Source organism: Salmo salar, chromosome 02, assembly GCF_965601325.2.
Source record: "Salmo salar chromosome 02, fSalSal1, whole genome shotgun sequence".
NCBI lineage: Eukaryota > Metazoa > Chordata > Actinopteri > Salmoniformes > Salmonidae > Salmo > Salmo salar.
This window is the reverse complement of record NC_138292.1, coordinates 21,673,688-21,687,349: the sequence shown is the minus strand read 5'-3', so window position 1 is coordinate 21,687,349 and position 13,662 is coordinate 21,673,688. Positions and strand designations below refer to the sequence as shown.

General features: G+C 48.7%; 1 protein-coding gene across 1 annotated transcript in view; it reads right to left on the bottom strand.

The window, feature by feature from the left end:
* The window catches only part of prkcg (protein kinase C, gamma), a 46,807-nt gene that overhangs the window by 23,813 nt on the left and 9,332 nt on the right, over window positions 1–13,662 (bottom strand). Inside the window, exons 6-9 of the mRNA XM_082960721.1 lie at window positions 12,730–12,858; window positions 6,373–6,529; window positions 5,994–6,189; window positions 5,528–5,746 (exon numbers count right to left, since the gene is read on the bottom strand). Of these exons, the coding sequence (XP_082816847.1) occupies window positions 5,528–5,746; window positions 5,994–6,189; window positions 6,373–6,529; window positions 12,730–12,858 (701 nt within the window). The remainder of the gene's footprint in view (window positions 1–5,527; window positions 5,747–5,993; window positions 6,190–6,372; window positions 6,530–12,729; window positions 12,859–13,662) is intronic.

Below are 13,662 nucleotides of genomic sequence, written 5' to 3'. Positions count from 1 at the left end.
TTGCAGTGTGTCTACAGGCAGGTGTGTTACGTTTATTGCAGTGTGTCTACAGGCAGGTGTGTTACGTTTATTAAAGTGTGTCTCCACGCAGGTGTGTTACGTTTACTACAGTGTGTCTCCAGGCAGGTGTGTTACGATTATTACAGTGTGTCTCCAGGCAGGTGTGTTACGTTTACTACAGTGTGTCTACAGGCAGGTGTGTTACGTTTATTACAGTGTTTCTCCAGGCAGGTGTTTTACGTTTATTGCAGTGTGTCTACAGGCTGGTGTGTTACGTTTATTGCAGTGTGTCTACAGGCAGATGTGTTACGTTTACTACAGTGTGTCTCCAGGCAGGTGTGTTACGTTTACTACAGTGTGTCTCCAGGCAGGTGTGTTACGATTATTACAGTGTATCTCCAGGCAGATGTGTTACGTTTATTACAGTGTGTCTACAGGCAGGTGTGTTATGTTTATTAAAATGTGTCTACAGGCAATTTGTTACGTTTATTACAGTGTGTCTCAAGGCAGCTTTGTTACGTTTATTACAGTGTGTCTCCAGGCACATGTGTTACGTTTATTACAGTGTGTCTCTAGGCAGGTGTGTTACGATTATTACAGTGTGTCTACAGGCAGGTGTGTTACGTTTATTACAGTGTGTCTCCGGGCAGGTGTGTTGCGTTTATTACAGTGTGTCTCCCGGCAGGTGTGTTGCGTTTATTACAGTGTGTCTCCAGGCAGGTGTGTTACGTTTATTACAGTGTGTCTCCAGGAAGGTGTGTTACGTTTATTACAGTGTGTCTCCGGGCAGGTGTGTTACGTTTATTACAGTGTGTCTCCGGACAGGTGTGTTGCGTTTATTACAGTGTGTCTCCAGGCAGGTGTGTTACGTGTATTACAGTGTGTCTCCAGGAAGGTGTGTTACGTTAATTACAGTGTGTCTGCAGACAGGTGTGTTACGTTTATTACAGTGTGTCTCCAGGCAGGTGTGTTACGTTTATTACAGTGTTTCTCCAGGCAGGAGTGTTACATTTATTACATGTGTGTCTCCAGGCAGGTGTGTTACGTTTATTACAGTGTGTCTACAGGCAGGTGTGTTACGTTTACTACAGTGTGTCTCCAGGCAGGTGTGTTACGTTTATTACAGTGTGTCTCCTGGCATGTGTGTTACGTTTATTACAGTGTGTCTATAGGTAGGTGTGTTACGTTTATAGCAATGTGTCTCCAGGCAGGTGTGTTACGTTTATTACAGTGTTTCTCCAGGCAGGAGTGTTACATTTATTACAGTGTGTCTCCAGGCAGATGTGTTATGTTTACTACAGTGTGTCTCCAGGCAGGTGTGTTACGTTTACTGCAGTGTGTCTCCTGGCATGTGTGTTACGATTATTACAGTGTGTCTCCTGGCATGTGTGTACGATTATTACAGTGTGTCTACAGGCAGGTGTATTACGTTTATAACAGTGTGTCTCCATGCAGGTGTGTTACGTTTACTACAGTGTGTCTCCAGGCAGGTGTGTTACGTTTATGACAGTGTGTCTACAGGCAGGTTTGTTACGTTTATTACAGTGTTTCTCCAGGCAGGTGTGTTACGTTTACTACAGTGTGTCTCCAGGCAGGTGTGTTACGATTATTACAGTGTGTCTCCAGGCAGGTGTGTTACGTTTACTACAGTCTGTCTACAGGCAGGTGTGTTATGTTTATTACAGTGTGTCTACAGGCAAGTGTGTTACGTTTATTACAGTGTGTCTCCAGGCAGGTGTGTTACGTTTATTACAGTGTGTCTCCAGGCACGTGTGTTACGTTTATTACACTGTGTCTCTAGGCAGGTGTGTTACGTTTATAGCAATGTGTCTCCAGGCAGGTGTGTTACGTTTATTACAGTGTTTCTCCAGGCAGGAGTGTTACATTTATTACATGTGTGTCTCCAGGCAGGTGTGTTACGTTTATTACAGTGTGTTTACAGGCAGGTGTGTAACGTTTATGACAGTGTGTCTACAGCAGGTTTGTAAGATTTATTACAGTGTGTCTCCAGGCAGGTGTGATACGTTTATTACAGTGTGTCTACAGGCAGGTGTGTTACGTTTACTACAGTGTGTCTCCAGGCAGGTGTGTTACAATTATTACAGCATGTCTCCAGCCAGGTGTGTTACGTTTATTACAGTGTGTCTTCAGGAAAGTGTGTTATGTTTATTACAGTGTGTCTACAGGCAAGTGTGTTACGTTTATTACAGTGTTTGTCCAGGCAGGTGTGTTACGTTTATTACAGTGTGTCTCCATGCAGGTGTGTTACGTTTATTACAGTGTGTCTCCACGCAGGTGTGTTACCTTTATTACAGTGTGTCTACAGGCAGGTGTGTTACGTTTATTACAGTGTGTCTCCGGGCAGGTGTGTTAAGTTTATTACAGTGTGTCTCCGGGCAGGTGTGTTGCGTTTATTACAGTGTGTCTCCGGGCAGGTGTGTTGTGTTTATTACAGTGTGTCTCCAGGCAGGTGTGTTACGTTTATTACAGTGTGTCTCCAGGAAGGTGTGTTACGTTTATTACAGTGTGTCTCCGGGCAGGTGTGTTACGTTTATTACAATGTGTCTCCGGACAGGTGTGTTGCGTTTATTACAGTGTGTCTCCAGGCAGGTGTGTTACGTGTATTACAGTGTGTCTCCAGGAAGGTGTGTTACGTTAATTACAGGGTGTCTACAGGCAGGTGTGTTACGTTTATTACAGTGTGTCTCCAGGAAGTTGTGTTACTTTTATTACAGTGTGTCTCCAGGCAGGAGTGTTACATTTATTACAGTGTGTCTCCAGGCAGGAGTGTTAGGTTTATTACAGTGTGTCTCCACGCAGGTGTGTTACGTTTACTACAGTGCGTCTCAAGGCATGTGTGTTACGTTTACTACAGTGTGTCTCTAGGCAGGTGTGTTACGTTTATTACAGTGTGTCTCCTGGCATGTGTGTTACGTTTATTACAGTGTGTCTGTAGGCAGGTGTGTTACGTTTATAGCAATGTGTCTCCAGGCAGGTGTGTTACATTTATTACATGTGTCTCCAGGCAGGTGTGTTACGTTTATGACAGTGTGTCTACAGCAGGTGTGTAACATTTATTACAGTGTGTCTCCAGGCAGGTGTGTTACATTTACTACAGCGTGTCTCCAGGCAGGTGTGTTACATTCATAGCAATGTGTCTCCACGCAGGTGTGTTACGTTTACGACAGTGTGTCTCCAGGCAGGTGTGTTACGTTTATGACAGTGTGTCTACATTAGGTGTGTAACATTTATTACAGTGTGTCTCCAGGCAGGTGTGTTACATTTACTACAGCGTGTCTACAGGCAGATGTGTTACATTTATAGCAATGTGTCTCCAGGCAGGTGTGTTACATTTATTACAGTGCGTCTCCAGGCAGGTGTGTTACATTTATTACATGTGTCTCCAGGCAGGTGTATTACGTTTATAACAGTGTGTCTACAGGCAGGTGTGTTACGTTTACTACAGTGTGTCTCCAGGCAGGTGTGTTACGTTTATTACAGTGTTTCTCCAGGCAGGTGTGTTACGTTTATTACAGTGTTTCTCCAGACAGGTGTGTTACGTTTATTACAGTGTTTCTCCAGGCAGGTGTGTTACGTTTATTACAGTGTGTCTCCAGGCTAGTGTGTTACGTTTATTGCAGTGTGTCTACAGGCAGGTGTGTTACGTTTATTACAGTGTGTCTCTAGGCAGGTGTGTTAGGTTTATTATAGTATTTCTCCAGGCAGGTGTGTTACGTTTATTGCAGTGTGTCTCCAGGTAGGTGTGTTACGTTTACTACTCTCTTTCTCCAGGAAGATGTGTTACGTTTACTACAGTGTGTCTACAGGCAGGTGTGTTACGTTTATTACAATGTGTCTACAGGCAAGTGTGTTAAGTTTATTACAGTGTGTCTCCGGGCAGGTGTGTTGCGTTTATTACAGTGTGTCTCCGGGCAGGTGTGTTGTGTTTATTACAGTGTGTCTCCAGGCAGGTGTGTTACGTTTATTACAGTGTGTCTCCAGGAAGGTGTGTTACGTTTATTACAGTGTGTCTCCGGGCAGGTGTGTTACGTTTATTACAATGTGTCTCCGGACAGGTGTGTTGCGTTTATTACAGTGTGTCTCCAGGCAGGTGTGTTACGTGTATTACAGTGTGTCTCCAGGAAGGTGTGTTACGTTAATTACAGGGTGTCTACAGGCAGGTGTGTTACGTTTATTACAGTGTGTCTCCAGGAAGTTGTGTTACTTTTATTACAGTGTGTCTCCAGGCAGGAGTGTTACATTTATTACAGTGTGTCTCCAGGCAGGAGTGTTAGGTTTATTACAGTGTGTCTCCACGCAGGTGTGTTACGTTTACTACAGTGCGTCTCAAGGCATGTGTGTTACGTTTACTACAGTGTGTCTCTAGGCAGGTGTGTTACGTTTATTACAGTGTGTCTCCTGGCATGTGTGTTACGTTTATTACAGTGTGTCTGTAGGCAGGTGTGTTACGTTTATAGCAATGTGTCTCCAGGCAGGTGTGTTACATTTATTACATGTGTCTCCAGGCAGGTGTGTTACGTTTATGACAGTGTGTCTACAGCAGGTGTGTAACATTTATTACAGTGTGTCTCCAGGCAGGTGTGTTACATTTACTACAGCGTGTCTCCAGGCAGGTGTGTTACATTCATAGCAATGTGTCTCCACGCAGGTGTGTTACGTTTACGACAGTGTGTCTCCAGGCAGGTGTGTTACGTTTATGACAGTGTGTCTACATTAGGTGTGTAACATTTATTACAGTGTGTCTCCAGGCAGGTGTGTTACATTTACTACAGCGTGTCTACAGGCAGATGTGTTACATTTATAGCAATGTGTCTCCAGGCAGGTGTGTTACATTTATTACAGTGCGTCTCCAGGCAGGTGTGTTACATTTATTACATGTGTCTCCAGGCAGGTGTATTACGTTTATAACAGTGTGTCTACAGGCAGGTGTGTTACGTTTACTACAGTGTGTCTCCAGGCAGGTGTGTTACGTTTATTACAGTGTTTCTCCAGGCAGGTGTGTTACGTTTATTACAGTGTTTCTCCAGACAGGTGTGTTACGTTTATTACAGTGTTTCTCCAGGCAGGTGTGTTACGTTTATTACAGTGTGTCTCCAGGCTAGTGTGTTACGTTTATTGCAGTGTGTCTACAGGCAGGTGTGTTACGTTTATTACAGTGTGTCTCTAGGCAGGTGTGTTAGGTTTATTATAGTATTTCTCCAGGCAGGTGTGTTACGTTTATTGCAGTGTGTCTCCAGGTAGGTGTGTTACGTTTACTACTCTCTTTCTCCAGGAAGATGTGTTACGTTTACTACAGTGTGTCTACAGGCAGGTGTGTTACGTTTATTACAATGTGTCTACAGGCAAGTGTGTTACGTTTATTACAGTGTGTCTACAGGCAGGTGTGTTACGTTTATTACAGTGTGTCTACAGGCAGGTGTGTTACGTTTATTACAATGTGTCTACAGGCATGTGTGTTATGTTTATTACAGTGTGTCTACAGGCAGGTGTAGGTGTGTTTCAGTACCTTTCCGAAGCTGCCTTTTCCTAGCACCATGAGGAAGTTGAAGTCCTGGAGGCAAACCCTGGGCTTGACCGGTCCTGCAGGTAGGTTGGCCAGACAGGGGACTGACGGGGCTGAGGGGGACAGGACAGACACCGGGACAGGGACAGACACAGACACAGGGGTAGGCCTCAGGGAGGGGGGGAGAAGGGAGGGGGGAATAGCATCTAGACCACTAGGCTCCTATTGAAGAGAGGAGGGGGGAGGGGAGGGGCTTAGTTATAATAAAACTGTCACACATCCACACATAAACCTGCAATGTATGAATTTTAATGAAGCACTCCTGCACCCTGGTGGCCAAAGTGAGGGAACTCACACACATTTTGTTTGGTCATACTCTGAGTCTAAATATACCAATAGTTATATATAATATATGTATTCTATAACTCTAACTACACTAGCCATAATCCACTGCATGAGTATGTCTTACATTTTCGTCAGGGACAGGCATGTTGTAGTACTCTCCCTCATCCTGATCCAGCAGTTTGAACCAGCCGCTGACTGAGTGACGGAATATCTCGCTCACTCCGAACGACAGCGATCCCATGAAGTCATTCCGAGACGTACGATCCCAATCCCACACCTCCACCGACAGACGACGGTCCCACTGCCGCCCACGCACCGAGCTGGGGAGAGAGATGGGAGAGAAAAGAGGTTACCGACCAGCTATTCGACCTCCAGTCATTTGTACACCTCAAGACCACATTAGTCCACTGAGATAAAGCTCCTGGGGCTAACACATGTCTAGTTCCCTGTGCATAGTTCCCAGAACTACTGGTACACACATACACATCGTCACACACACTCACAAGGTGAAGCTCTCGTTCCAGACGGGGTTGAGTGTGGAGCGGATAGTCTTGGTCTTCTGTTTGCTCTGGCTCTTGGGGTCAGGGATTAGCTTGAGCTTCACGTAGGGGTCAGACAGACCGTTGGGGTCCATCGGGATCAGGTTACGAGCCTCCCGCACTGAGGGGGGAGAGAGGGGGGTGGAGGGACAGAGGGAGGGAGAGGGTGAGAGAAAGAGAGACTGTCAGACAATGGATAGCATAGATGGCCATACAGATGCCATGTCTTAATTGTACCCAGTTTCTCACAGCAGGAAAATAATCCTGCAGCAACAGGAAATGGGAATATTATGTTGATTATGATGAATGTACATTTTTTGTAGGGGATGCTAAAAATTGTATTAAGGCAAATCAAGTCTGAAATTACAAACATTAGAAGCCTTTTTAAACTTGAACACTACAAGTTTGCAATTCCTTCTGTGCATGAAAATTCCTGCTACAACAGGATGATCACTTTAAGATATGGCATCTGTAGATGCACCACAGAGAGCAGTACTTGTGGGAGTGTGTTCCCGTATTCAGCTCCCCCACGCCGCCTACTGGTCAGTAGCTGACAGTGCTAATGGTAGGGTGACAGCAGTGGTGGAAAAAGTATCCAATTGTCATACTTGAGTAAAAGTAAAGATACCTTAATAGAAAATGACTCAAGTAAAAGTAACCCAGTAAAATACTACTTGAGTACAAGTATAAATGTATTTGGTTTAAATAAACTTAAGTATCAAAAGTAAATGTACGCGCTAAAATATACTTAAGTATCAAAAGAAAAAGTAAAAGTATAAATAATTTCAAAACCCTTATAATAAGCAAATCAGATGGCACAATTTTCATATATATATATATTTTTTTTACAGATAGCCAGGGGCACACTCCAACACTCAGACATTATTTACCTACGAAGTATTTGTGTTCTGTCACGGGTGTCGTAGGGTGTAGACCAAAACACAGCGGGAAAATGTATACTCATCTTTTTATTAGTGAAGAAGGAAAAACACAAACAACGTTTACAAAAACAAACGAACTAGACAGTCTCGTCAGGCACACAGCAAAACAAGAAACAATCTCCCACAAAATCCCATGACAAACACATTCCTATTTATAGGACCTTCAATCAGAGGCAACGATAGACAGCTGCCTCCAACTGAAGGCCCCAACAGCAATTAGCTAAACATAGAAATACAAACGACTAGACTGAACATAGAAATAAACTAACATAGAACAATAACCAAAACCCTGGACTAATAAATCAAATACCCCTCTACATGAACACATACACACCCTGAACCACGAAAAACAAATACCCCCTGCCACGTCCTGACCAAACTATAAGAACAAATAACCCCTTTACTGGTCAGGACGTGACAGTACCCCCCCCCCCCCCCAAAGGTACATACCCCGGATGCACCTTACAAAAAAAAACTACAAAAATAAACCCCTAAACTAAAAGGGAGGGAAGGGAGGGTGGCTGCCGTCACCAACGGCTCCCGTGCTACACCCCCCACCAAACCTCCTACAGTGGAGGTGGCTCAAGCCTTAGTCCCCTACCTGACCAATCCACCCCCACTGAAGACCTCTCCCTGAAGCCAGTCACTGCAGACCCTGGACTGTACTCTGGAAGCTCCGGGCTGTAGGACGACTCTGGGAACTCCGGGCTGTAGGACGACTCTCTTGGTTCCGGACAGTGGGCCGTCTCTCTTGGTGCCGGACACTCTGGACGAGACACTGTTGCCGGACACTCTGGACGAGGCACTGTTGCCGGACACTCTGGACGAGGCACTGTTGCCGGAAGTTCTGGACGAGGCACTGTTGCCGGAAGTTCTAGACGAGGCACTGATGCCGGAAGTTCTGGACGAGGCACTGTTGCCGGAAGTTCTGGACGAGGCACTGTTGCCGGAAGTTCGGGACTGGGCTGACGCACTGGAAGCCTGATGCGTGGGGCTGGTAGTGGAGGTACCAGACTGGGGACATGCACCTCAGGGCTAGTGCGGGGAGCAGGAACAGGACGTACTGGACTGGGCTGATGCACTGGAAGCCTAGTGCATGGGGCTGGTACTGGAGGTATCAGACTAGGGACACGCACCCCCAGGCTAGTGCGAGGAGTGGGAACAGGACGTACTGGACTGGGCTGACGCACTGGAAGCCTAGTGCGTGGTGCTGGTACTGGAGGTATCAGACTGGAGACACGCACTTCAAGGCTAGTGCGAGGAGTGGGAACAGGACATACTGGACTGGGCTGATGCACTGGAAGCCTGGTACGTGGTGCTGGTACTGGAGGTATCAGACTGGAGACACGCACTTCAAGGCTAGTGCGAGGAGCGGGAACAGGACATACTGGACTGGGCTGATGCACTGGAAGCCTGGTACGTGGTGCTGGTACTGGAGGTATCAGACTGGAGACACGCACCTCAAGGCTAGTGCGAGGAGTGGGAACAGGACATACTGGACTGGGCTGATGCACTGGAAGCCTGGTACGTGGTGCTGGTACTGGAGGTATCAGACTGGAGACACGCACCTCACGGCTAGTGCGAGGAGCAGGATACACTGGACCATAGAGGCGCACTGGCGATCTCGAGCTGTAACGCCCTGGCCATAGAGAGGGGTTTTTGTTCTTTATTTTGGTTAGGCCAGGGTGTTACATTGGGTGGGCGTTCTATGTTCCTATTTCTATGTTTTTATATTTCTTTGTTTTGGGCAGTGTGTTTCCTGACAGGACTGTTTCTGGTCGTTTTTGTTTCGTTTTTGTAAAGTGTTCTCTTTTTGAATTAAAATTCTAATGATGAACACATCCTCTGCTGCACCTTGGTCTAATTCTGACGACGGCCGTTACAGAATTACCCACCAAAAACGGACCAAGCAGCGGAGGAAGGAGCAGCACAAGGAGAGGCACCAGGAGAAAAGCTATCTGGAGTCGTGAACTTGGGAGGAAATCCTGGACGGGAAAGGACCATGGGCTCAAGCTGGGGATTATCGCCGCCCGCAGTGGGAGATCGAGGCGGCGAGAGCTGAGAGGCGCTGGTATGAGGAAAGGGAGCGTGACGGACACGAGAGGCAGCCCCCCAAATTCTTTTGGGGGGGGCACACGGGGAGTGTGGCAGAGCCAGGATTTAATTCTGGGCCAACTCCCCATGCTTACAGGAGGCAGCGCAGTACTGGTCAGGCACCGTGTTATGCGGTAAAGCGCACGGTGTCCCCAGTACGCGTTGATAGCCCGGAGCGCTACATGCCAGCCCCCCGCAAGTGCCATGCGAGAGCAGGCATCGAGCCAGGACGGGTTGTGCCAGCTCAGCGCGTCTGGTCTCCAGTGCGCCTCCTCGGTCCAGGTTATCCTGCGCCGGCGTTGCGCACTGTGTCTCCAGGGCGCTGGGAGGGTCAAGGTTCGCCCAATGCCTGCTCTCTGCCCGTGCCGGGCCAAAGTGGGCATTCAGCCTGGAGTGTGGGTAAAGAGCGTCCGTACCAGAACTCCAGTGCTCCCCCACAGCCCGGTTTATCCTGTGCCTCCTCCTCAGACCTGGCCTCCAGTGGGTCTCCCCATCCTGGTCCGTCCTGTGCCACCTCCCAGGACCAGGCCTCCAGTGGGTCTCCCCATCCTGGTCAGTCCTGTGCCTGCTCCACGGACCAGGTCTCCAGTGGGTCTCCCCATCCTGGTCCGTCCTGTGCCACCTCCCAGGACTAGGCCTCCAGTGGGTCTCCCCATCCTGGTCCGTCCTGTGCCACCTCCCAGGACTAGGCCTCCAGTGGGTCTCCCCATCCTGGTCCGTCCTGTGCCACCTCCCAGGACTAGGCCTCCAGTGGGTCCCGCCAGTCCGGAGCCACCAGAGCTGCCCGCCAGTCAGGAGCCGCCAGAGCTGCCCGCCAGTCAGGAGCCGTCAGAGCCGCCCGCCAGTAAGGAGCCGCCAGAGCCGCCCGCCAGTCAGGAGCCGCCAGAGCCGCCCGCCTGTCCGGAGCCGCCAGAGCCGCCCGCCTGTCCGGAGCCGCCAGAGCCACCCGCCTGTCCAGAGCCGCCAGAGCCGCCCGCCTGTCCGGAGCCGCCAGAGCCGCCCGCCTGTCCGGAGCCACCAGAGCCGCCCGCCTGTCCAGAGCAGTCAGAGCCGCCCGCCAGCCCGGTGAGTCCTGTGCCTACGCCTAGGGCCAGGCCTCTTTCATGTCTCCCCAGCCTGGTGAGTCCTGTGCATGTGCCCAGGGCCAGGCCTCCTTCATGTCTCCCCAGCCTGGTGAATCCTGGGCCAGAGCCGCCAGAGCCGCCCACCAGCCCGGAGCCGCCGGAGCCGCCAGAGCCGCCCGCCAGACTGGTGCGTCCTGTGCCTGCGCCCAGGGCCAGGCCTCCTTCATATCTCTCCAGTCTGGTGAATCCTGGGTCAGTGCCGCCGGAGCCGCCAGGGACGCCCGCCAGCCGGGCACAGCCAGGGACGCCCGCCAGCCGGGCGCAACCAGGGTCGCCCGCCAGCCGGGCGCAGCCATCGCCGCCCACCAGCCGGGCGCAGTCATCGCCGCCCGCCGCCCGCGCAGTCATCGCCGCCCGCCAGCTGGGCGCAGTCATCGCCGCCCGCCAGCCGGGTGCAACCATCGACGCCAGCCGGGCGCAACCAGGGCCACCCGCCAGCCGGGCGCAGTCAGGGTCGCCCGCCAGACCTTCGGCGCGGCCAGGTGCGCCACCTAAGAGGGCGACGCCAAGGGTGGAACAGAGGCCACGTCCCGCACCTGAGCCGCCGCCGTAAGAAGGCCCACCCGGGCCCTCCCCTTCAGTGTCAGGTTTTGCGGCCGGAGTCCACACCTTGGGGGGGGGGGGGGTACTGTAACGCCCTGGCCATAGAGAGGGGTTTTTGTTCTTTATTTTGGTTAGGCCAGGGTGTTACATTGGGTGGGCGTTCTATGTTCCTTTTTCTATGTTTTTGTATTTCTTTGTTTTGGGCAGTGTGTTTCCTGACAGGACTGTTTCTGGTCGTTTTTGTTTCGTTTTTGTAAAGTGTTCTCTTTTTGAATTAAAATTCTAATGATGAACACATCTTCTGCTGCACCTTGGTCTAATTCTGACGACGGCCGTTACACGAGCGCAGAAGTGGCACCGCCCGTACTGGCTGGGTGCCCACTTCCCCCTGGCAAATGCGGGGCGCTGGCACTGCGCACACCGGCCTGAAAATACTTGGCCTCGCCACAGTACGCATTAACCCGAAGCACGGGACCTGTCCAGTCATAGGTTGCTTAACAAAAGCACAGGGATTTGGCTTGGGGCTTAATCCTCGCCCAGCCAAACTACCCGTGTGCCCCCCCAAAATAATTCTTGAGGCTGCCTCTCCGGTTTGAACGCCAACCGTGTTCCCCTGTAACATTCCCGGTTCTCTTTCGCCTTCCTCCATGGGCCCACTCCGGCTTTAATCTCCTCCCAAGTCCATGACTCCCGACAGTCCATCTGTTGCTGCTCCCTCCGCCGCTGCTTGGTCCGTGTTTGGTGGGAGATTCTGTCACGGGTGTCGTAGGGTGTAGACCAAAACGCAGCGGGAAAATGTAAACTCATCTTCTTTTTATTAGTGAAGAAGGAAAACACAAACAATGTATACAAAAACAAACGAACTAGCCAGTCTCGTCAGGCACACAGCAAAACAAGAAACAATCTCCCACAAAATCCCATGACAAACACATTCCTATTTATAGGACCTTCAATCAGAGGCAACAATAGACAGCTGCCTCCAACTGAAGGCCCCAACAGCAATTAGCTAAACATAGAAATACAAACAACTAGACTGAACATAGAAATGAACTAACATAGAACAATAACCAAAACCCTGGACTAATAAATCAAATACCCCTCTACATAAACAACCACCCCGAACCATATAAACCAAATACCCCCTCTACATGAACACATACACAAACACACCCTTAACCACGTAAAACGAATACCCCCTGCCACGTCCTGATCAATCTATAAGAACAAATAACCCCTTTACTGGTCAGGACGTGACATGTTCAGTGAGTCTGCCAGATAAGAGGCAGTAGGGATGACCAGGGATGTTCAATTGATAAGTGCATGAATTGGACCATTATCCTGTCCTGCTAAGCATTCAAAATGTAACGAGTACTTTTGGGTGTCAGGGAAAATGTATGGAGTAAAAATAGTACATTATTTTCTTTAGGAATGTAGTGAAGTAAAAGTAAAAGTTGTCAAAAATATATATAGTAAAGTAAAGTACAGATAGCCTAAAAAATGACTTAAGTAGTACTTTAAAGTATTTTTACTTAGTACTTTACACCACCGGGTGACAGAGACATGTAAACCCTGTCTCTATCAGTGGTTAGGGACAACTCTTCTAGCCACTTAGTTCTGACCTGTGATGAAGATGTCCTCGTTCTCTCCCCGGACGGTCAGATGGATCCTGCCTCTCTTCTCTGTATGATCTTGACCACACAGGCTGGGCACCAGGCTCTCACAACGCTTGTGGACATTCATCTCACAACCTGTAGTACATGCATTCAAGTATAGATGCACGAACACAAGCACACACACACACACACACACACATAGAGATAATAACACATGTGGTAAGAAAACACTCACACACATATACTGTACATTCATGCCACACGCACATCACAACTGCTGCACTTACAGTTTCTCAGTCGCTTTGGTGCATTTTTCACATCATCCCTAACATGTGCAAAATAATAAGTGCATTTCTCAGAACAATTTGTACAAACTGCAATATACAATAGATGTGTTTCTAAAGCTAGTCAGTCACTAAAAATCCTTAGTACATCTCTCAAAAGTAAATATTCATGCCAATGATCATGTCAGTGTCATCAGAATGATAAGTCATTGTGTCATTGTTCACAAACAAGGTCGTCAAAATGTTTAGGCATGTTGTCAATGGAACTATGTACTTTGACAGTATTACCTGATGTAAACTTAGGCTACAGTTTGGATGACAGTTACTGTATTGAAAATGCACAAGGCTGCACTTCTATGGCATATATCAATTTCAACAGTACTATTTACATATTACTGTATGTGGGTTATTGACTGAAAGAGACTGGACAACCCAGGGGGCACAAAGGAAAAAAAAAATAATTAGAAAGAAACACAGGAAACCACGCCTAAGGCACAACTTTTCCTACAGCACTGTTCTAGTGCTGTCTCTACACATCCAGACGTTCCTGTCTGTCGGCCCACATATTCTCATCCACATCACACCGGATATTTTCCCTTCCGATGCAACGTGGAAGAATCTTTTAGAATGCCTTATCCATCCTCTGCAGGCGTCT